The sequence below is a fragment of the Salvelinus namaycush genome, chromosome 1 (assembly GCF_016432855.1).
Source record: "Salvelinus namaycush isolate Seneca chromosome 1, SaNama_1.0, whole genome shotgun sequence".
Classification (NCBI taxonomy): domain Eukaryota; kingdom Metazoa; phylum Chordata; class Actinopteri; order Salmoniformes; family Salmonidae; genus Salvelinus; species Salvelinus namaycush.
This window is the reverse complement of record NC_052307.1, coordinates 27,355,470-27,381,008: the sequence shown is the minus strand read 5'-3', so window position 1 is coordinate 27,381,008 and position 25,539 is coordinate 27,355,470. Positions and strand designations below refer to the sequence as shown.

The 25,539-nt window shown below is 41.3% G+C and overlaps 1 protein-coding gene across 1 annotated transcript; it reads left to right on the top strand.

Moving 5' to 3' along the window:
- The first annotated feature begins 4,339 nt into the window (after positions 1 to 4,339).
- Positions 4,340 to 25,079, top strand: LOC120022838 (arginine/serine-rich coiled-coil protein 2-like). The gene is made up of 10 exons (XM_038966901.1): positions 4,340 to 4,469; positions 6,129 to 6,285; positions 9,041 to 9,081; positions 15,965 to 16,134; positions 16,232 to 16,354; positions 17,580 to 17,702; positions 23,530 to 23,609; positions 23,720 to 23,988; positions 24,183 to 24,272; positions 24,366 to 25,079. Exons 1-10 carry the CDS (start codon positions 4,464 to 4,466, stop codon positions 24,549 to 24,551), a joined length of 1,245 nt encoding a protein of 414 aa, XP_038822829.1. The 5' UTR covers positions 4,340 to 4,463; the 3' UTR covers positions 24,552 to 25,079.
- Positions 25,080 to 25,539: the final 460 nt, after the last annotated feature.

The following is a 25,539-nucleotide window of genomic DNA, read 5'->3' as shown; positions in this document are numbered from 1 at the left end:
GGTGGGGCAGAGGTTGAGCCCCACTTTTTTGTTGTTGCCTGTTTTGCATGTTATTTTGGGATTAATACGTGTCACATATCCGTTTAAAATAGTGTAAAAAAATACATCTTTGAGTTAATAAAATCGCATACAAACTTGGTCTCTTTTTTGCTTTCTTGAGTAAGGCAGCTCCAAAATGCAGGTGTTTCCGTTTAGCTCAGTGCTTTCTGTGGTGGTGGGCCAGCCAGCGGAAAATACAAAGCGCAGGGATTGGTAATGTTCTCTAGTTGCGCCGTGATTGGCTCAGTGTTCTGTCACTCATGAGGACACTAGGTCACCGCAAAATATACGGGGATAGCTAGAAAATTCAAGCCCCTCTAGGGTGCTGCCACAGAGTTACATTAGAAGTGCCCAGCCAAGAAGGCTCAAGTTCATTGGGCACAGATAAAATTACCTCAAATCACATTATATCTACAGTAGCTTTGATTGGACTGATCAACATCATACTTTCAAAATCTTAGCTAGCAAGCTAGCAGTCATCATCATGAATCAATTCAACAATCTACTGGCAAATAATTTTCAATCCATGTCATATGAAGAGAAATTATGAAGAGGAATTATAGATAAAATGTATCGGTGCTCATCGGCCATAAACATTACACAACAACTTGCAAATTCAACAATGGGTTTGGAAGGAATTAGTGGCTAACTTCAAGCATTGCAAAGCAATCACTAGCCTGCTATTCAGTGGAGTGGGTGTGTGGTCCCAGTCTGGGTTTAAGGGTCTCTTCTCCAAGTTTAAAAGGATAAACATTCAACATTGGCCATGCTGTTAATCCAGCATGACTTCTGCCGATTTCAAGACAACTGGGAACTTGGAAAAAAATGAGCTCCGACTGGGAAAATATGTCATCCAACTAGGAATTCCAAGTTGTGAACTCGGGCCTCTTTCTAGCGTCATGATTCAACCTTGTCTTTTTTTCGAGTTCCCAGTTGTCTTGCTGACATACAGGTATTTATCAAAGCTGCACACTCATGTACAATTTTATAAATTGTGGCCTACTCCCTGTTTTCCATTTCGTCCCGCAGAGTCTTCACAACCTGAAGAGGAAGAGGCCCATCAAGAATATGGAACCGACCATTCAAGACGCCAATCACCCGCTCTATAACAAAATGCACATTCATATTTTCATTGTATTATTTTAGTTTGTGAAATACACTACATGGCCAAAAGTATGTGGGCACCTGCTCGTCGAACATCTCATTCCATAATCATGGTTATTAATATGGAGTTGGTCCATCCTTTGCTGCTATAATGGGCTCCCGAGTGGCGCAGCGGCCTAAGGCACTGTATCTCAGTATCACAACCGGCCGTGATTGGGAGTCCAATAGGGCGGTGCACAATTGGCCCAGCGTCGTCCGGGTTTGGCCGGTGTAGGCCGTCATTGTAAATAAGAATTTATTCTTAAATGACTTACCTAGTTAAATAAAGGTTAAAAATAAATAAAAAACAATCCTTTCAAAAATGTGTAAAATAACAAACTCCACTCTTCTGGGAAGGTTTTCCACTAGATGTTGGAACATTGTTGCGGGGACTTGCTTCCATTCAGCGACAAGAGCATTAGTGAGGTCGAGCACTGATGTTGGGCGATTAGGCCTGGCTTGCAGTCGGCATTCCAATTCACCCCAAAGGTGTTCGATGGGTTTTGTGGTCAGGGCTCTGTGCAGGCCAATCAAGTTCTTCCACACTGATCATGACAAACGATTTCTGTATGGACCTCGCTTTGTGCATGGGGGTCTTGTCATGGTGAAACAGGAAAGGGAATTCCCCAAACTGTTGCTACAAATTTGGAAGCACAGAATGGTCTAGAATGTCATTGTATGCTGCAGCGTTAAACTTTCCCTTCACTGGAACTAAGGGGCCTAGCCCGAACCATGAAAAACAGCCCCAGACTATTATTCCTCCTCCAACAAGCTTTACAGTTGGCATTATCCATTGGGGCAGGTAGCGTTCTCCTGGCATCCACCAAACCCAGAGGGGTGTGAATACTTTCTTAATGTAATGTATGTATAGTTTATAGTTATCGTTGTTGGTGTGGATGGCCCTTAACTTCAAAACCTCTAATGGCCAAAACGGCTAAGGTATTGTAACGACCCTGGGTTTATAAGCGCGGAAATCGACTCTGCTGCACGAGCATGCTTTTGCGGCACAGTCGATAGCGTGCCGGACCTCGGGCTAGAAGGTCGAGGGTTCGAGACCTGCTCCCTGCCTGTTTCATTACATTGGTGTCAGAAGTGATCGGACCTTGCATCCACGACAGTGCGTGTGCTTGGCCGGTGAGCGCGTTCCTGAAAGACGTAGAGTCGCAAGCTGGCGCGAGGACGCGCTCTTTGAAAGGACCTGCTCCCTGCTGTTTCATTACAGTATAAAATTATAAACTGAGTTATGAAGATACAGCTGGACTCACCTCTGTGCTATGAACATACATGAGATTGTCCACCACCAGTATTTTTCTCACCCCTACAATACAGATGTGGGAGAAATGTGATTATGACATTAATACACGACAATTCAAAATCATGCTAAAGCCTAACTATTGTCAACATTTATAATTATACACGTCTGACAATGAATGACATCTCTAAATATTTGATATACAGCTTTGTGTCTATGCTTATAAAAGGTTGGTAAAGATACTTTTTTTTAAAGCAAAGTATACAGCCCCACTGTGAAGGTTTAGAATTTGGCGGTAAATTTTGCCCTCACGAGAAATGAGAGATGCAAAACTCTTGTAAAAACTGCTGTAATGAACACTTATGAGAATGGTGGACTGAATTTTCTGGACTTTACTACTTTAAATAATACTTTTAAGATCAATTGGATAAAACAATTCCTAAAAAGACCCACTTCTATCTGGAATTTTATTCCTCATCATGTCTTCTCTACTTTTGGTGGCCTTAACTTCATGTTGTTTTGCAATTATAATATTGACAAAATTCCAGTGAAACTTTCTGCTTTTCATCGGCAGGTTTTCTTGTCATGGTCCTTAATTTATAAACACAATTTTTCTCCACACAGATATTATATATGGAATATTCGGGATATATTGTATAAAAATACTTCTTTGTTTTTTGGTTCCGAAATAATATCCTATTGGTGAGCCAACTGGTAAATGCAGAGGGTCTTTTACTCAATTATAAGGAATTCTTATCACTTTACAAGGTCCCTGTAACACCTAAAGATTTTACAATTCCCTCAGGTGTTGCTCTGTTATTCAGGAACGTGTCAAGACCTGACCCTCAGAGCCAACCTTCTATTGACCCTGTTGACTCATCAGTAGGAAAGATTTGTTTCTCTTTTGGTCCATTCAACAACAGAGCGATACGAACCTTGTTTCAGCAGGATGTTGTATCTATCAATACCTTATTGGAATGGATTTATTGATAATATCTGTTGGAAAAAAGTTTGGATGTTGCCACACACATACCTACTTGTAAACAAAATTAAGGAAGTTTCCTTTAAAATTATTCATAAATATTATCCTGCCGACCACTATATGAAGAAGTTTAAGGAAAACATTAACTCAAATTGCTCCTTTTGTAATGACCACCCAGAAATAGTGTTGCATCTTTTTTTGGCATTGTATTAATGTAAGAAAACTGTGGCAAGACATCAGTAGATTTATAATTGAACACATTTATGAAGATTTTACACTATTGTGGAGAGATGTACTGCTTGGATTCTTTACATACGATAGAAATAAGCTGAAACATTTTTATGTAATTAATTTCATTATTCTTTTGGCCAAATTTCATATACACAAATGTAAATTTACTAACAAAAAAACACATTTTCTTACCCTACAAAAAGAAATGGAACTGTATTTTAAGACAGTTAAATACTCTACTAACAAAAAAGCTGTTAGAATTGTAAGTGTATGTATGTCCCTTAAGGTCCTTGTGTAATTGTAATGTGATATTGTACCCCCTAACTCGATTGTCCATTATATATAATCTATATATACTTGTGTTCCTTTATGTACTTTCTGTATTGATTTGTTGTTAATAATTTTAAAAAAATACATAAAAAATAAATAAATAAATAAACATAATAAATATTTAAAAAACTCTACTTACTTCCGGAAGCTGTGTAGTGGGACCAAAAAGAGATATGATTATTTAAAACCTCTGATAATACTCTAATTAGTTTTACTCATTTTTTGGGACTATGACATTTATGAACTAATATAAGGGTGTTTGTTTATTTATTTGCGCTCTTTAGATTTACGGAAGTCGCTATCAGAACAAGAGGAAGGAAATTCAAATAGCCATTTTCCCCAATATGTGATATGTGTGCGCACGCGCAAATGATGATAGTCATCCAGGTTATAGCTAGCCGCTAGCGAGTAGAAGAGACTGGGAGGACTGGAATAGCACGGAAAGAACAACTCCAATCTAATTTTAGGGAGTTCCTCAAGTGTACCATGACGGTAATTGTTTACAAAATAACACAAAATACATTACCATCAACTTCATATAATAATTTGTTAACTATTGCTATTTTAAATATGTTGTTTCATCAAGATGGCGTCTCTCTGCCCGTGGCAGGCATAGCATTAGGAATTACAATACTGTAGTGGCAGCCATGTCGACAAGCCTGCGAGTTTAGGTTAGTTAGATCAATTAGCTAGCCATCTAAAGATACTTTGGCCTGATAACCGTCATTAGCTAGCTAGGTTGCTTTTACCAGGTTGGCATGTCGTTTTGATTTTGTAAATAAATGGAAATTCTCCTTCATATAGTTATTGATCAAAGTTTTCTTGCACAGCCGTTACTTAAACCTAGCTAGTTAACGTAAGCTAGACAGCTATCTATGTAATTTAGCGATGCATGAATGAGTGATGTTGTTTTGCCACTTGCAATCTAGCTAATTAATCTCTGTTTAGAACGACCCCCTTCATTAATTAACTAGTTTTGTAGCTCCGGTATGGGTTACGGCCTCCCTTTTTATAGGTGTGCAACTTTAACACACCAGCTGCCCATGGCCATCAGGATCTTCATTGGGTGTATTGGTAGGGTTGGAGAAAATACCTGCATTGCCATTACCTGTCCAGGAGGAGGGTTTTTTACTTCTGAGATTGCTTTTTGGGAAACAAATACACAATCTTTAGTGAATCAATGTTAGTGTAAGGGAGGTACAGTGTCCAGTTGCGTCGGTGTGACTGACGAGTAACCTTGTCAAAGAAACTTGTTGGGCCTCAGAACTAATGTCTAGGTGCCTAAAGATATGTTACCATGGTTACTCTATGATATCAGTCTGACAGAAGTCGCTGTAAAAAAAAAGGTCTGTCTCTACAAGCCAGAATATTGAATACAATGATGACATTTTAAATGCACTTTACCTGTTGTCTGTGTTGTTGGTCCTTTTGGTGGTAGGAAGTGTAGATGGGGTAACGACAGGAAAGTGTTGTTTAACTGACATTTGGCGGCGCCGTTAGGTTCTGTTTGTATTTGCCATCACGTGATGCACAATATGTAAACAATAGCCGAATGTAACAACGTTGTCCTTATGTAGGAGGTAATCCGAGACAACATTTCAAATGTTATTAACCTAAGCGTGTTCCCTCGCAATCAGTGGAAGTGCTTGTGACTTGCTCATTTGTTGAACACGGCACCTGTATAACAAAAACCAGTTAGCAAGTAGGAAATTAGTTTCCTAGTTCCGACTAGCACGTAAACGCAATATTGTGTGAATTGTTGAAAATACAAACCGATTTTCAGACCAGCGTACTGAAAGTTCGATTAATAACACTCTTGATATTTTGTCCTAGATTACCTAGGACAAAATCAGAGGGCAACAAAGTACGTTCAAAATAAGTTTATTCAACAGTCTGACTTGTGATGGGATAGTTCTCAAAAAGTGAGCCTACATGTTAGAGGCGAGAGTGGAGTCTTCCACTCTCGGGAATTGTAGAGGCTAATGTCTAGGCCATAGCTCCATGTGCTAACACAGGCTTGAGTCGTCATTCATTTCCCCTCAAACCTAGTGGAGGGGACACTGTTTTGTGCTGAAACAGTAATCACAGATTGCTGCTTTAAAGGACCAATAACTATAAGGTTGAATAGTGTGTGTGTTTTCTTCGATTTAGGCACGTGACGCCGATTCGACTGATTTGCTACCCTTGATGGGCTCTCTTTACACGGACAAAAGAAAACACATTATGGAATCATCCAAATCGCCCAGAAGCTCCAAACACCACCATTCACGATCGAGGTCACGCTCCAGGGACCGAAAGCGCAAACCAAGTAAGTTAAATGCACTGAATTTGATAATGCATAATGTTTGTAGCTTGAGTTAACACATTCTGGTCACTTGGTAGGTCACACATCCATCTTCAGATCCCAGGCAAACTGGTCATGGCATTTGTCTTTTGACATAAGTTTAGGGACAGAGCTGTACCTTGTTGACAGAAAAGTCAGAAATAGTCAAGTGCAACAGGTGACTCATCAGGTTCTAGACTGAGTGGAACTCGGGTCTAGTTGTATATACCTTGCGTGTTATTTCCCAACCTGTGACCGTGTTCGGGTTGGGAATGCGCCATTTGCATCACCAAACAGTGCCCAATAAATAATTAAATCCAGTTGTTTGATTGACATCCATATTTGATTTGGGGAGGGGGGAATAGAATCTAGTAACTGGATTTCATAATTTCTTGTGCACTGCTAGGTAATGTAAGGGATGCCAGTTTAATAAAACTGTCTTCTGACTATGATATACAGTCGTGGCCAAAGGTTTTGAGAATGACACAAATATTAATTCTCACAAAGTCTGCTGCCTCAGTTTGTATGATGGCAATTTGCATATACTACAGAATGTTATGAAGAGTGATCAGATGAATTGCAATTAATTGCAAAGTCCCTCTTTGCCATGCAAATGAACTGAATCCCAAAAAACATTTCCACTGCATTTCAGCCCTGCCACAAAAGGACCAGCTGACATCATGTCAGTGATTCTCTCGTTAACACAGGTATGAGTGTTGACGAGGACAAGGCTGGAGATCACTCTTGTCATGCTGATTGAGTTCGAATAACAGACTGGAAGCTTCAAAAGGAGGTTGGTGCTTGGAATCATTGTTCTTCCTCTGTCAATCATGGTTACCTGCAAGGAAACACGTGCCGTCATCATTGCTTTGCACAAAAAGGGCTTCACAGGCAAGGATATTGCTGCCAGTAAGCTTGCACCTAAATCAACCATTTATCGGATCAAGAACTTCAAGGAGAGTGGTTCAATTGTTGTGAAGAAGGCTTCAGGGCGCCAAAGAAAGTCCAGCAAGTGCCAGGACCGTCTCCTAAAGTTGATTCAGCTGCGGGATCGGGGCACCACCAGTACAGAGCTTGCTCAGGAATGGCAGCAGGCGGGTGTGAGTGCATCTGCACGCACAGTGAGGCAAAGACTTTTGGAGGATGGCCTAGTGTTAAGAAGGGCAGCAAAGAAGCCACTTCTCTCCAGGAAAAACATCAGGGACAGACTGATATTCTGAAAAAGGTACAGGGATTGGACTGCTGAGGACTGGGGTAAAGTCATTTTCTCTGATGAATCCCCTTTCTGATTGTTTGGGGCATCCGGAAAAAAACTTGTCCGGAGAAGACAAGGTGAGCGCTACCATCAGTCCTGTGTCATGCCAACAGTAACGCATCCTGAGACCATTCATGTGTGGTTGCTTCTCAGCCAAGGGAGTGGGCTCGCTCACTCACAATTTTGCCTAAGAACACAGCCGTGAATAAAGAATGGTACCAACACATCCTCCGAGAGCAACTTCTCCCAACCATCCAGGAACAGTTTGGTGACGAACAATGCCTTTTCCAGCATGATGGAGCACCTTGCCATCAGGCAAAAGTGATAACTATGTGGCTCGGGGAACAAAACATTGATATTTTGGGTCCATGGCCAGGAAACTCCCCAGAACTTAATCCCATTGAGAAATTGTGGTCAATCCTCAAGAGGCGGGTGGACAAACAAAAACCCACAAATTCTGACAAACTCCAAGCATTGATTATGCAAGAATGGACTGCCATCAGTCAGGATGTGGCCCGGAAGTTAATTGACAGCATGCCAGGGCGGATTGCAGAGGTCTTGAAAAAGAAGGGTCAACACTGCAAATATTGACTCTGCATCAACTTAATGTAATTGTCAATAAAAGTCTTTGACACTTATGAAATGCTTGTAATTATACGTCAGAATTCCATAGTAACATCTGAGAAAAATATCTAAAGACACTGAAGCAGCAAACTTTGTGGAAATTAATATTTGTGACATTCTCAAAAGTTTTGGCCACGACTGTACAGTACCAGTCAAAAGTTTGGGGACACCTACTCATTCAAGGGTTTTTCATTATTTGTACTATTTTCTACATTGTAGAATAGTGAAGACATCAAAACTATGAAATAACACATGGAATTATGTAGTAACCAAAGAAGTGTAAAACAAATCAAAATATATTTGAGATTCTTCAAAGTAGCCACACTTTGCCTTGATGACAGCTTTGCACACTCTTGGCAATCTCTCAACCAGCTTCACCTGGAATGCTTTTCCAACAGTCTTGAAGGAGTTCCCACATGCTGAGCATTTGTTGGCTGCTTTTCCTTCACTCTGCAGTCCAACTCATCCCAAACCATATCAATTCAGTTGAGGTTGGGTGATTGTGGAGGTGCAGTATGCAAAAATCGCGCCGCCATTTCCTGGTTGCAAAATATTGTATTTTCAGCAGTTTGAAGCTGGTGTACAAAACCGAAAGTAAATGGCGCAAAAACGAAAGTTAAGAATGGGAAGCATAGAAATAGCGCAGATAGAACAGACCTCACGCTTCTTGGACTTGCTTTCAATGAGTGATGAGTCTCAAACTCACATTTCTATGTGAATTTAGTCGGGTCACCCCAAAAAGTAACATTGCAGCTTTAAGTGTGTATAGACGGCGTGCGCTCCAGGGCTAAGGCAACCCTAATTTGAAGGTGCAATAGAATTGGTCACTGTTCTCACCAATCCGTTTTGTTACTTTTACAGGTGACAAAAAGCACAGACGAAGTCGGAGCAGGAGCAAAGAGGTAACTAATATTAGTTCATTTTAGTGAACTAAAGTACAGCATTGTCACCATCTTGAATGTCGTTAGTTTTTTGTCTTAGATCATGGTAAGTACCAAACAACAGTGTAGGCTATTTCACCTGAATCAAAGTTTAAGATATTAAGATGGGCATGGAATTAATTCAATTGAAGAAGAGAGAAATATTTTTTTATTTACATGAACTTATTCTTCTTGGACATCTGTCACTAAGTGTAGCCGTCCATACTAGATGGTGAAGATTGAATATGTAGGATATTTTTCTTTTGAATAAATCCTGTGTGTAGATCACATGATAACATTTCTACAATAAATCATACTCAGCGTGCTAAAGCACGAAGAGACACTGAACTGAAGACGCTGCTGACATAGCAAAATTATATGTCTACTACTCGGACAGGTAACTATCAGCCATTCAAATTCATACTTGCCTCCTAGAATTAAGAAAATAAAGGAAATTACAGCCTTTTACTGGGTTCAATTCAAGCTGCATTGTTATTACAATTACTCAAAGACAAACAGTCTGCTGGCAGTAACCTTATTATTCCAATTCATTCTTAGCCTGCCTTTTGAAAGCTGCGCTTGTAGTTGGGGAAGGGAATGTAGTGTTACATGAACCAAAACAAAGCTATTAAAGCTGTCTCTGAGATGATCTACGGTAACCTACATTGAGTTTAAGGCTTTTAATACATGTACCTACCGTTATATATTTGAAACAAAACTAAGTAGAAGTGGCTGTACTTACTTGGTGCACTTGAGTAGGTGGTGGACATGACAAAACATATGCACTATAAGTTGGATCTACTAGTCTAATAACACTGAACAAAAATATAAATGCAACATGTAAAGTGTTGGTTCCATGAGCTGAAATAAAAGATCCCAGAAATGTTCCATACGCGCAAAAAGTTTATTTCTCTCAAATTTTGTGCACAAATTTGTTTGCATCCCTGTTAGTGAGGATTTCTCATTTGCCAAGATAATCCATCCACCTGACAGGTGTGGCATGTCAAGATCATTACACAGGTATATCTTCTGCTAGGGACAATTAAAGGCCGCTCTAAAATGTGCGGTTTTGTCACACAACACAATGCCACAGATGTCTCAAGTTTTGAGGGAGCGTACCATTGGCATGCTGACTGCAGGATTGTCCACCAGCGCTGTTGCCAGAGAATTGAATGTTAATTTCTCTACAATAAGCAGCCTCCAGCGTCATTCCAGAGAACGTGGCAGTACATCCAACCAGCCTCGCAACTGCAGACCACATGTATGGCGTCGTGTGGGCGAGCGGTTTGCTGATGTCAACACTGAACAGCGTGCCCCATGGGGCGGTGGGGTTATGGTATGGGAAGGCATAAGCTACGGACAATGAACACACTTGCATTTTATCGATGGCAATTTGAATGCACAGATACTGGCGAGACCCTGAGGCCCATTTTTGTGTCATTCATCCTCCGCCATCACCTCATGTTTCAGCATGACAATGCACGGCCCCATGTCGCAAGGATCTGCCCCGGTTCTTCCATGGCCTGCATAATGACCATACATCACCCATTGAGCACATTTGGGATGCTCTGGATCAACATGTATTCCAGTTCCTGCCAATATCCAGCAACTTTGCACAACCATTGAAGAGGAGTGGGACAACGTTACACAGGCCACAATCAACAGTCCGATCAACTCTTTGCGGAGATGTGTCGCGCTGCATGAGACAAATGGTGGTCACACCAGATACTGACTGCTTTTCTTATTCACGCCCCTACATTTTTTAAGGTCTCTGTGACCAACAAATGCATATCTGTATTCCCAGTCATGTAAAATCCATAGATTAGGGCCTAATGAATGTATTTAAATTGACAGATTTTTTTATAAACTGTAACTCTTAATTTCAATTACTGCGTTTTATATTTTTGTTCAGTATACATTGGAGTTGGAGGGCAATTCATTGAAACATTTCTCTCCAGTTAGCCTATCAAGCTGTGAAGACTATCAAGCTCCTTCGAGCCGTTTATACTTCTGACATACAGTGCATTCTGAAGTGATTCAGACCCCTTGACTTTTTCACATTTTGTTATGTAAGAGCCTTATTCTAAAGTGTGTGTGGTATGTATGTGTATATAAACTCAGCAAAAAAAGAAACGTCCCCTTTTCAGGAACCTGTCTTTCAAAGATAATTCATAAAAATCCAAATAACTTTAGATCTTCATTGTAAAGGGTTTAACCTTTCTAGGACACACGTTCCGCTAGCGGAACCCCTCGACAACATTCCGCTGAAAAGGCAGCGCGGGAAATTCAAAAATATTTTTGGGAAATATGTAACTTTCACACATTAACAAGTCCAATACAGCAAATGAAAGATAAACATCTTGTTAATCTACCCATCGTGTCCGATTTAAAAATAAATAAATAAAAAAAATGCTTACAGCGAAAACAAAACATATGATTGTTAGATCACCGCCAAGTCCAAAAAACACAGCCATTTTCCCAGCCAAAGATAGGAGTCACAAAAAGCAGAAATAGAGATATAATTCAGCACTAAACTTTGATGATCTTCATCAGATGACACTCATAGGACATCAGGTTACACAATACATGTATGTTTTGTTCGATAATGTGAATATTTATATCCAAAAACCTCAGTTTACATTGGCGCCATGTTCAGAAATGCCTCCCAAATATCCTGAGAAATTGCAGAGAGCCACATCAAATAACAGAAATACTCATCATAAACTTTGATGAAAGATACATGTTTTACATAGAATTGAAGATACACTTGTTCTTAATGCAACCGCTGTGTCAGATTTTAAAAAAACTTTACGGAAAAAGCAAACCGTGCAATAATCTGAGACGGCGCTCAGATAGAAACAACATTTCTCCGCCATGTTGGAGTCAACAGAAATACGGAATTACATTATAAATATTCCCTTTGATGATCTTCATCAGAATGCACTCCCAGGAATCCTAGTTCCACAATAAATTGTTGTTTTGTTCGATAATGTCCATTATTTATGTCAAAGTAGCTACTTTTATTAGCACGTTTAGTACACATATCCAAACGCTCGTGCAGGTCCAGGCGAACGTCGGACGAAAACTTCAAAAAGTTATATTACAGGTCGGATAAACTTGTCAAACTAAGTATAGAATCAATCTTTAGGATGTTGTTATCATAAATATTCAATAACGTTCCAACCGGAGAATTCCTTTGTGTCTATAGAAGTAATGAACCGCAAGTCGATATCATGTCGAATGTGCGTGACCAGGACCTGGCTCTCTGCCAGACCACTGACTCAAACAGCTCCCATCTGGCTCAACATCACAGTAGAAGCTTCATTCAACGTTCTACAGACTGTTGACATCTAGTGTAAGCGCAAACAGATCCATATCCCACTGGGATTTCAATAGGCGATGAGTTGAAAATCAACCAGCCTCAGAATTCCCACTTCCTGTTTGGATTTTTTCTCAGGTTTTTGCCTGCCATATGAGTTCTGTTATACTCACAGACATCATTCAAAGTTTTAGAAACTTCAGAGTGTTTTCTATCCAATAGTAATAATAATATGCATATATTAGCATCTGGGACAGAGTAGGAGGCAGTTCACTCTGGGCACGCTATTCATCCAAAGTGAAAATGCTGCCCCCTATCCCTAAAAAGTTACACTGTTTCCCATGCTTGTTCAATGAACCATAAACAATTAATGAACATGCACCTGTAGAACGGTCGTTAAGATACTAACAGCTTACAGACGATAGGCAAATAAGGTCACAGTTATGAAAACTTAGGACACTAAAGAGGCCTTTCTACTGACTCTGATAAACACTAAAAGAAAGATGCCCAGGGTCCCTGCTCATCTGCGTGAATGTGCCTTAGGCATGCTGCAAGGAGGCATGAGGACTGCAGATGTGGCAAGGGCAATAAATTGCAGTGTCTGTACTGTGAGACGCATAAGACAGTGCTACAGGGAGACAGGATGGACAGCTGATCGTCCTCACAGTGGCATACCACGTGTAACAACACCTGCACAGGATCGGTACATCCGAACATCACACCTGCGGGACAAGTACAGGATGGCAATAACAACTGCCCTAGTTACACCAGGAACGCACAATCCCTCCTTCAGTGCTCAGATTGTCCGAAATAGGCTGAGAGAGGCTGGACTGAGGGCTTGTACAGTACAGACACTGCATGTTGTAAGGCAGGTCCTCACCAGACATCACCGGAAACAACGTCGCCTATGGGCACAAGCCCACCGTCGCTGGACCAGACAGAACTGGCAAAAAGTGCTCTTCATCGACGAGTCGCGGTTTTGTCACACCAGGGGTGATGGTCGGATTCGCATTTATCGTCAAAGGAATGAGCGTTACACCAAGGCCTGTACTCTGGAGCGGGATCAATTTGGAGGTGGAGGGTCCGTCATGGTCTGGGGCGGTGTGTCACAGCATCATCGGACTGAGCTTGTTGTCATTACAGGCAATCTCGACACTGTGCGTTACAGGGAAGACATCCTCCTCCTTCATGTGGTAACCTTCCTGCAGGCTCATCCTGACATGACCCTCCAGCATGACAATGCCACCAGCCCTACTGCTCGTTCTGTGCGTGATTTCCTGCAAGAGAGGAATGTCAGTGTTCTGCCATGTCCAGCGAAGAGCCCGGATCTCAATCCCATTGAGCACGACTGGGACCTGATCGGAGGGTGAGGGCTAGGGCCATTTCCCCCAGAAATCTCCGGAAACTTGCAGGTGCCTCGGTGGAAGAGTGGGGTAACATCTCACAGCAAGAACTGGAAAATCTGACGCAGTCCATGAGGAGGAGATGCACTGCAGTACTTAATGCAGCTGGTGGCCACACCAGATACTGACTGTTACTTTTGATTTTGACCCCCCATCCTTATTTCAGGGACAAATTATTCCTTTTCTGTTAGTCAAATGTCTGTGGAACTTGTTCAGTTTGTCAGTTTGTCTTAACATATGTAAAAAAATATGTTACGTTTGCTGAAAATAAATGCAGTTGACAGTGAGGACATTTCTTTTTTTGCTGAGTTTTATATAAAAATCACCAATCTACACAATACAAAGCAAAAGCAGGTTTGAGAAATTTTTGAAAATGTATTTTTTTTTTTTATTACATTTTTCTTAAGTATTCAGACCCTTTACTCAATACTTTGTAATTGCTGCCAAAAGGTGATTCAACAGACTCGAGTCTACTTGGGTTTGACTCTACAAGCTTGACACACCTGTATTTGGGGAGTTTCTCCCATTCTTCTCTGCAGATCCTCTCAAGTGATGTCAGGTTGGATAGGGAGTGTTGTTGAACAGCTATTTTCATGTCTCTCCAGAGATGTTCGATCGGGTTCAAATCCGGGCTCTGTCTGGGCCACTCATGGACATTCAAAGACTTACACTCCTGCGTTGTCTTGGCTGTGTGCTTAGGGTCGTTGTCCTGTTGGAAGGTGATCCTTTGCCCCAGTCTGAGGTCCTGAGCGCTCTGGAGTAGATTTTCATCAAGGATCTCTCTACTTTGCTACGTTCATCTTTGCCTTAATCCTGACTAGTCTCCCAGTCCCTGCCTTTGAAAAACATCCCCACAGCATGATGCTGCCACCACCATGCTTCACCGTAGGGATGGTGCCAGGTTTCTTCCAGATGTGACGCTTGGCATTCAGGCCAGAGAATCTTGGTTTCTCATGGTCTTGAGAGTTTTTAGGTGCCTTTAGGCAAACTCCAAGCGGGCTGTCATGTGCCTTTTACTGTGGAGTGGCTTTCATCTGGCCACACTATTGTGAAGGCCTGAGTGCTGCAGCGATTGGAGAACCTTCCAGAAGGACAACCATTGTTGTAGAAAATATTAAATCAAATACTTCTCAGATACAGGCGCTTGTAAATTCAATTAGACTTTATAACAAAAGTAACAGAAGCCGAGCAATTCCATGGAAAAACTGCCTCCTCATTCTTAGTGCTGAGCTTTTATACAGTTTTAGACTTATATAACATTGTCACTCCACTTTACGAATCATGTTGTCTTACTTAGTTTCCATTGTCTTATTGGCTCAGATATTGGGGCATAGATTCTATTAGTGGCGTGATATGCATACCCCTTAGCTAATATTCCTGTCCAAAGGTCTTCACAAGTTCAGACCTATATTGTCTATGTATGATTAACCCATGTGCGTGTCCAGTAGCCTTCACAAGATCAGAGATGGCGCAGACCAGACACGTCTTGTTAGTGTATCTTGCCTCATCTACACAGATTCTGCTTACGTTCTGTTTTTTACATGTCCAATGATCCAGCATTGTACACTCACATGGGCTTCAGCCTTCATTCTCCTTACACATACCTAATATTTAAACTTATATTGATTTATTCTTTCTACTTCAAAGAGAACCGTATAGGTACTGAGAATCATCAGATGACTGGAAAATCTCCTACACCATCTCCACAGAGGAACTCTAGAGCACAGTCAGAGTCACATTCCTGACCAAGGCCCTTCTCCCCCGATTGCTCAGTTTGACCGAGCGGCCAGCTCTAGGAAGAGTCATGGTGGTTTTGGTGGTAAATTGGTGGTAAATTTGCTAAAATTTCCACGCCTGTTTTTACTTTGTCATTATGGGGTATTGTGTGTAGATTGATGATAAAACAAATTATTTAATCAATTTTAGAATAAGGATGTAACATAACAAAATATGGGAAAAGTCAAGGGGTCGGAATACTTTCTGAAAGGCACTGTATGGTCGGTCGGTTTCTGGTGATAAGTCTAAATCTGTCTGAAATGAGCAAGAGTTCTCAACATGCTTTGGTATTTTCTGTATCAAACCGTTGTACTAACGCTCTTTGTTGCACTATTTTCCTGAAAGAGACAACTTCTTCTTAAAACAGGCACGAAGGAGGGACTCTGAGAAGCCATCAAAATCTCACAGCAAGTCGGATGAGCAGCCGGAGCAGACTGAGAGGGGCAGGGAGAGACTTTCTGCAGAGAATGGGGAGGAGCGACACCGGCGCAAAGACAAGAAGGGGCGGAGCCACTCCAGGTCACACTCACGGGACAGGTGGGTCTAAGTTCATGGAGATGGTACATGCTGTCTTGATATGTATTGAGACTAGTAACCGTAAACTGGGGAGCATTTTATTTTCACACTGTTTTAGACGTCATCGCAGCAGAAGTCGGGACAAACGGAGATCGCGGTCCCCGCGGGAGAAGAAGAAGAGGGCCAGCTCCCGGTCGGGTTCAAAGACCAAACACCGCCACAGGAGCAGGAGCAAAAGCAGGTGGGTTTCTCTTGCGACTCTCCCTACCATTCTTTGTGTTTGTCTTTGGTAACTATCTATCGCAGTCCTGGCTACCTACCGGTCGGTCGTTACTAGTTACCACAGCCACAAAGTCATAAACCCCGCCCACTTCTACACTTTCTCTTCTGTAATTTTAAATCTAACCACACTGCTGACCTTATGCCTAACACTAACTATAATTTTTGTTTTCATACATTTTTACAATATATCCCATTTTGACTTTGTGTCTGTGGTAACTAGTGGAAACCCTACCAGACAGCGCTCACCTTACTGCTGTCCCCCACCCACTCAGAAATGATGGTATTAATGCCGTTTTAGGTTCTCTGTTGTGTGCCGCGCCTCCATGTCAGTACGTACTTCATGTTCCACTTCTAATCAGTTTGATGGCTCGTTGCAGTGATGTATGACCGCATGCTCTTAGACATCCAACAATCTGTTAATGCCACGTTTTGCGTTTGAGAGCTAGCGCTTTGTACTTACAAAGCAATCACCATACAATTTCTCTATCGGGGCTGTCACGGTTTTTCGACATGGCATCTTGTAGTCTGGTTCTAGATATGTCATTAGGGGGTTTTGAAGCTGACATCCTCTACCATTGACAATGGCTGCATATCAACAGTAATCATTTCTGTCATCAGCGCTGTGATTTTCTTTCTCATTCCCTAATCACACTGCTACCAGCAACGGGTTGGGTCTCATGGTGACTCCCTTTCAGCATTGCACCTGTTCTGCCACTGTAGCTCAATTCCACCACAAAGTTTGCATTTCATCACCTTCTCATTGAACTTTTCAAAGTATTGCCATACAGGTCTTTGCTGCTGTCACTTCCCTGTCTCACTCTGCCATTTTTCCAAATGTTAACGACGATGATGTGCGGAGCACTTTATACCTATGGCAAATAATTTAAAAGTTTAATATCTCCTACTAACGTTACAGCATTGTTGCATTAGGTAATTGTTACTTTTTCCGATGATGGTCAGGACCTGTTAGTGGTAGTTTTGTGATGACTGTACTGTGGTTGTCATTTTGTTTAAAAAAAAAATTGGTTCGGGTAGGGATTTTTTCCCCTATATGTTTACACGTTCACACCCCTATTGGTAACCACTCCTGTGTGCCTAATGTATGCCCCTCTGTCAGTTTGTAACCGTGTGTGTGAGAATGCATATCTTTCTGTGGATCTTGAAACGCTATGATGTCTCTTTAGGGAGCGGAAGAAGAAGACTGATAAGGTGCGCAGAAAAGAGAAGAGTCGTAGCAGGTCTGTGAGCCCCCCGGCTTTCCGGGGCAGAAACAATGCCATGGACGCACAGGAGGCGCTGGCCAGAAGGTACTGCAGTGACTTAGAGGAACTGTGACATGAAGATTTGTTTGTTGAGTGTCTGTTAGGTAGTTCATGTTTTAATGTCACGTGCACCAGTACAGTGAAATTCCTTTCTTAAAAACTCCAAACCCAACAATGCAGTAATCAAAATCAATGTTGCACTAAAAATATCAGAACAAAAACACACCAGAAATGGAAATAAATAAGAACACAAGAAGGTAAGTAGCTATATACAGGGTCAGTTCCAATACCATATTTAAAATGTGGAGGGATACTGGAGTGATCGAGGTAGATATGTACAGTGTAGAGGTCGAGAGATTGATTTTTCAACACCTATACCGATTATTGGAGGACCAAAAAAAGCCGATACCGATTAATCGGCCGATTTTGTTTATTTTTTAAATTATTATAATATTTTTTATTTGTAATAATGACAATTACAACAATACTGAATGAACAATTAATTTAACTTAATATAATACATCAATCAAATCAATTTACCCTGAAATAAATAATGAAACATGTTAAATTTGGTTTAACCTCACTAGGGGACGTGGGACGGTAGCGTCCCAGAAATACTCATTACAAGAATTCATGAAGCATACAAGTGTTATACATCGGTTTAAAGATTAACTTCTTGTTAATCCAACCACGGTGTCAGATTTCAAAAAGGCTTTACGGCGAAAGCATACCATGCGATTATCTGAGAACAGCGCCCAGCAGACAAATCATTACAAACAGGAACCAGCCAGGTAGAGGAGTTACACAAGTCAGAAATAGTGATAAAATGAATCACTTACCTTTGATGATCTTCATATGGTTGCACTCACGAGACTCCCATTTAGTCAATAAATGTTAGTTTTGTTCGATAAAGTCCCTGTTTATATCCAAAAACCTCCGTTTTGTTCAGGAATCCACAGGCTCAAACGCAGTCACAACAGGCAGACGAAAAATCCAAATAGTATCCGTAAAGTTCGTAGAAACATGCCAAACGATGTTTATAATCAATCCTCATGTTGTTTTTAGCCTAAATAATCGATAATATTTCAACCAGACAATAACGTCGTCAATATAAAAGGTAAATAAAGGCGCGCTCTCGGTCTCGCGCATGAAAAAGCTCTGGGCCACTGCAGTGTCCACTCATTCAGAGAGGTCGTACTCCCTAATTTTTCAGAATACAAGCCTGAAACTATTTCTAAAGACTGTTGACATCTAGTGGAAGCCGTGGGAAGTGCAATTTGAGTCCTAAGTCAATGGATACTGTAATGGCATTCAATAGAAAACTTCAAAAATAAAAACATCCCACTTCCTGGATGGATTTTTCTCAGGTTTTTGCCTGCCATATCAGTTCTGTTATACTCACAGACATTATTTTAACAGTTTTGGAAACTAGAGTGTTTTCTATCCAAATCTACCAATTATATGCATATCCTAGTTTCTGGGCCTGAGTAGCAGGCAGTTTACTTTGGGCACGCCTATCATCCGGAAGTGAAAATAGTGCCCCCTACCCTAGTGAAGTTAAATAATGCAAAAACAAAGTGTTGGAGAAGAAAGTAAAAGTGCAATATGTGCCATGTAAAAAAAAAGCTAAAGTTTAAGTTCCTTGCTCAGAACATGAGAACATATGAAAGCTGGTGGTTCCTTTTAACATGAGTCTTCAATATTCCCAGGTAATAAGTTTTAGGTTGAGGTTATTATAGGAATTATAGGACTATTTCTCTCTATACCATTTGTATTTCATGTACCTTTGACTATTGGATGTTCTTATAGGCACTTTAGTATTGCCAGTGTAACATTATAGCTTCCGTTCATCTCCTCGCCCCTACCTGGGCTCGAACCAGGAACACATCGACAACAGCCACCCTCGAAGCAAAAGCCAAGGGGAACAACTACTCCAAGTCTCAGAGCGAGTGACTTTTGAAATGCTATTAGCGCGCACCCCGCTAACTAGCTAGCCATTTCATATCGGTTACACCAGCCTAATCTCGGGAGTTGATGGGCTTGAAGTCATAAACAGCGCAATGCTTGATGCATTGCGAAGAGCTGCTGGCAGACGCACGAAAGTGCTGTTTGAATGAATGCTTACGAGCCTGCTGCTGCCTACCACCTCTGTCAGACTGCACTATCAAATATCAATCATAAACTTAATTATAACATCATAACACACAGAAATACGAGCCTTAGGTCATTAATATGGTCAAATCCGGAAACTATCATTTCGAAAATAAAACGTTTATTCTTTCAGTGAAATACGGAACCGTTCCGTATTTTATTTAACGGGTGGCATCCATAAGTCTAAATATTCCTGTTACATTGCACAACCTTCAATGTTATGTCATAATTACATAAAATTCTGGCAAATTAGTCCGCAACGAGCCAGGCGGCCCAAACTGCTGCATATACCCTGACTCTGTTGCACAGAACGCAAGAGAAGTGACACAATTTCCCTAGTTAAAAGAAATTCATGTTGACAGGCAATATTAACTAAATTTGCAGGTTTAAAAATATATACTTGTGTATTGATTTTAAGAAAGGCGTTGATGTTTATAGTTAGGGACACATTGGTGCAACGACAGTGCTTTTTACGCGAATGCGCTTGTTAAATCACCCGTTTGGCGAAGTAGGCTATGATTCAATGATAAATTAACAGGCACCGCATCGATTATATGCAACGCAGGACAAGCTAGATAAGCTAGTAATATCATCAACCATGTGTAGTTAACTAGTGATTATGTTAAGATTGATTGTTTTTTATAAGATACGTTTAATGCTAGCTAGCACCTTACCTTGGCTCCTTGCTGCACTCGCATAACAGTTAGTCAGGCTGCCATGCAGTTTCCTCGTGAAGTGCAATGTAATCGGCCATGATCGGTGTCCAAAAATGCTGATTACCGATTATGAAAACTTGAAATCGGCCCTAATTAATCGGCCATTCCAATTAATCTGTCGACCTCTAGTACAGTGCATTCGGAAAGTGTTCAGACCCCTTCCCCTTTTCAATATTTTGTTACGTTACAGCCTTATTCTAAAATGGATTAAATAAAAATCCTCAATCTACACAATGCCCCGTAATGACAAAGCGAAAACAGGTGTTTAGACATTTTTGCTAATTTATAAAAAATATTTAAAAAACACATACCATATTTACATAAGTATATCGACCCTTTGCTATGAGACACGGAATTGAGCTCAGGTGCATCATGTTTCCATTGATCATCCTTGAGATGTTTCTACAACTTGATTGGAGCACCTGTGGTGAATTCAATTGATTGGACATAATTTAGAAAGGCACACACCTGTCTATATAAGGTCCCACAGTTGACAGTGCATGTCAGAGCAAAAACCAAGCCATGAGGTCGAAGGAATTCTCCGTAGAGCTCCTAGACAGGATTGTGTTGTGGCACAGATCTGGGGAAGGGTACCAAAACATTCTGCAGCATTGAAGGTCACCAAAAACACAGTAGCCTCCATTCTTAAATGGAAGAAGTTTGGAACCACCAAGACTCTTCCTAGAGCTGGTCGCCCGTTCAAACTGAGCAATATGGGGAGAAGTGCCTTGTTCGGGAAGGTGACCAAGAACGTGATGGTCACTCTGACAGAGCTCCAGAGTTCTTCTTTGGAGATGGGTGAACCTTCCAGAAGGACAACCTTCTCAACATCCTTTATGTTTCTACAATTTGATTGGAGTCCACCTGTGGTAAATTCAAATAATTGGACATGATTTGGAAAGCCACACCTGTCTATAACACTCCACCAATCAGACCTTTATGGTAGAATGGCCAGACGGAAGCCACTCCTCATAAGTCACATGACAGCCCGCTTGGAGTTTGCCAAAAGGCACCTAAAGGACTCTGACCATGAGAAACAAGATTGAACTGTTTGGCCTGAATTCCAAGTGTCACATCTGGAAGAAACCTGGCACCATCTCTACGGTGAAGCATGGTGCTGTGGGTATGTTTTTCAGCAATAGGGACTGGGAGACTAGTCAGGATTGAGGGGAAAGCTGAACGGAGCAAAGTACAGAGAGATCCTTGATGGAAAACATGCTTTAGATTGCCCCAGTCTGAGGTCCTGAGCAAAGGTTCACCTTCCAACAGGACAACAACCCTAAACACACAGCCAAGACAACGCAGGAGTGGCTTCAAGACAAGTCTCTGAGTGGCCCAGCCAGAGCCCGGACTTGAACCTGATCAAACATCTCTGGAGAGACCTGAAAATAGCTGTGCGTCGACACTCCCCATTCAACCTAACAGCTTGAAACAATCTGCAGAGAAGAATAGGAGAAGCTCCCCAAATACAGGTGTGCCAAGCTTGTTGCGTCATACCTAAGAAGACTCAAGGCTGTAATCGCTGCCAAAGGGGCTTCAACAAAGTATTGAGTAAATGGTCTGAATACTTGTGCAAATGTGATATTTCAGTTTTTATTTAATTATTTTTGCTTTGTCATGTATTGTGTGTAGATGAGGGGGGAAAATAATTGAATCAATTTTAGAATAAGGCTGTAACGTAACAATGTGGAAAGTCCAGGGGTCTGAATACTTTCCGAATGCACTGTACATAGGACTAATTTGTTGTATTACTTGTGAGGCACAGCTGAGTGAGCTTAATATTATTTTTAAAATGTACCTGACTGAAGGCCTGCATCTGTTCAGTCTGAGGGGAGTGAGGAAGCAGCGTTGAGGCTGCATCTCATCCGATTCACCGTCCCTCCGCTCTCCCTCCCTCCACTGAGAAAAGGGTACACAGACTTCCAGCTGATGGTGCATCTCAAGAGTCACTACATTATTTCTGCCTTGTGCAGCAATTCATGTCACTCCTATGACCAGAGAAAGTGAAATATTCCTTCATATGAAGAAGAAAAAAAAAAACACAACCCGCTAATACAGTGCGAGCTTATCGGAACATTATGCTATACTCATTCACTGCTGCGGCAGTGCTGGTTGTAGCTTGACTGGAATTAAGGTAAATGCACATTTGTATGGCTTCTAAAAGTGTATATAGTGCTGAATAACAACTTAGTCAATAAAACAGCAGCTCTTTGCTCTATTCGTTGAGTCTCGTAGTCATCGCAGTATTAACTTTGGTGTGCGTTCGAGTCTTCTTTTTACAGTTTATGGCCAGCTGTAGGCCTATAGGTGTGTTTAATTAAAAAATAAAGACCTCAAGGCTTTATCGTTGGGTTTTCTACAGAAATGTTTGGTGATCGACCAGTCGATTGCGATCAACCAGTTGGTGACCACTGGTCTAGGATGATGGAGTTGTGTGCATAACCAGCCTCTCAGCACTTCATGATTACAGATGTGAGTGCTACAGAGCGGTGGTAGTCATTGTGGCATGAAGCCTTAGTTCTTGAGAACAGACATTATGGTAGTGAGATTTCAGACGGGACAAGGAGAGGTTGAAAATTGAACATGAATAAGCCTGCCAGCTGATCTGCACATGCTCAGAGAACGCGTCCTAGAATGCCGTCCAGCCCTGCGGCCTTGTGAGTGTTGACCCGATTGACCTTCCGCATGTCGGCCTCAGAGCGAGCTCTCCTAATCCTCTGGGTCGGTGGGGGTGCTCACGCATGGTATGGTGTTATTGTCTATGCATCCATAAAATGCATTGAGTTCATCTAGAAGAGAGGCATCGTTGGGCAGATGTCAGTTGGGTCTTCCCCTGCCACATGCATTGGAACCTGTGTAGTATGATTCCGCCTAATTCCTATATTGCTTGTTTGATGACTGCGTGGAGGTCGTATCGGAACTTCTTGTACTTGTTAAAGTAGCGGACAATCTGCTCCTAAAGCCTGGCTGACATATGAACACTCTTTACTTGCCTCTATCTCCAGGTTGGAAAGGGCAAAGAAACTGCAAGAGCAGAAAGAAAAGGAGATGCTGGAGAAACAGCAGCATCAGGAGGTACCTGCAGGTGAGACGCTCTCCTCGGCCATCAATTACACCTACAAAAAATGTTATCCATGAGGAAAACCATAAAAACGGGTCACTAACATAGACCCACTTTGTTTTTTGCATTTCTAGTTCTAGCTCCCCTGCTGTCTGACACAGTAGTAGTTGCTGCTGCAGCTGCTACCAACCCTGTCCTCAATGTGGCAGCTCTCCTGGCCTCAGGGACCCAGGTCACGCCCCAGATCGCCATGGCAGCGCAAATGGCAGCCCTACAAGCCAAAACCTTAGCAGAGACTGGCATTGCTGTGCCCAGTTATTACAATCCCTCTGCTGTCAACCCCATGAAGTTTGCCGAGCAGGAGAAGAAAAGGAAGAAGCTCTGGCAGGGAAAGAAGGAAGGGGTACGATTTTATGCTATGTAGTGCAATACGTAGAGCACTGGTTATTTGATGGACAAGATTATCTTTACTTTGTAACATCCGGAATGTAGAACTAGTGACTTAATGAAAATAAATATTGAGAAAAACATGCAACTTTGCTTATGGTGGCATGATTGTTGCAAGTTACTAATACATGCAAATTGTTTGTTTTGAAGGACAAGTCACAGACAGCTGAGTTGTGGGAGAAGCTGAACTTCGGAAATAAGGACCAAAATGTTAAATTTCGTAAACTGATGGGCATCAAAGTATGTATAACGGAGTCCTTTTATTTTCTCATTTGAGTGTGTACCATGCTGCAGAGCCTTGCATTTCTAACACTGTGGTTTCTGTCCTGTCAGGGGGAAGAGGAAGGCGAGGCCTCAAAGCCACTCAATGACGAAGGCCTGAAGACCCTGCAGCAGCAGGAGGAGATGTTCCATAACCTAGACGTTCAGTATGAGATGGCCAGGTCCCAGACCCACACTCAAAGAGGCATGGGACTAGGCTTCGGCTCTTCATTCTCACGGGGCATGGACACCATCTAATGCCAAACCATGCACTGGCTTGCCCTTGCTTTCTTTCTTATTGGTCTCTCCACTCACAGCTAACACTCAAGCTTGCATGGATGTTGTTGCATTGGATCTGTCATTTTATTTAGAAACAATCTCACGTCTTTTAAACATTCTCATGTAAATAGATGCTGAGTTTTCCTCAGTGTACATCTTTTCAGAATTATGCAATAGTTTAATGACAGTGATGCTGGCTGGATTTAGATTTCTGTTTGAGAAATGTGATTGCATATCTGTTTTTTACAAAAAAATGTATATATTTTGGATGGTTTGAAATGGAACATTATGTAGATAAAGTATAATTATTCTGTTTATGTTCATTTACCAAGTTTCTTTACAAATTGATCTGAATCCTAATCTCAATATGTAGTGTTATCTTTGTTTCCTTTCTACTGAATGGAAATGTAAAACAGTGGATCATATTACTAAGATGTCTACCAGGCATCTGATGGTTTCATGGAAAGAATGAACAATAAACTTACATGTTCTTGAAATAAAATTCAATTTGTGTTGAAGTGGTCCCAGGTGTTTGTTTAGGCCATACATGCTTTTTACACAGCAACAAAAATGATGTTGGTGTAACAAACATTGTATTTCCAAAGGGTCTTTGCTGAGAGAGGATGCAAACAGCATTGATTAATTAACACTGGAACATGAATGGTAAAATGCACACTTAGGCTTAATCTGGAAATGGCTAATGCCCAAAGATTTGAAGTCCATTAACAACAAATTACATGACTGCTCTTGACATGGATCAGGCTCAATTATTGACAAATAATTTAATAAAATGCCCCTTCACAATAGCCTGGTGAAATATCGGTTGTAAATGACATTTTGTGATCTCAAAATGGTAAAGTCCAGTGGTAAAATTCATCAAGCAGTCTAAAATGTTCTCTAATGTAATTTCTGGTGCAGTTAGGCTTCATGTCTCTGGAGCCCACTTTTTGTACCAGGCTAAATCCTA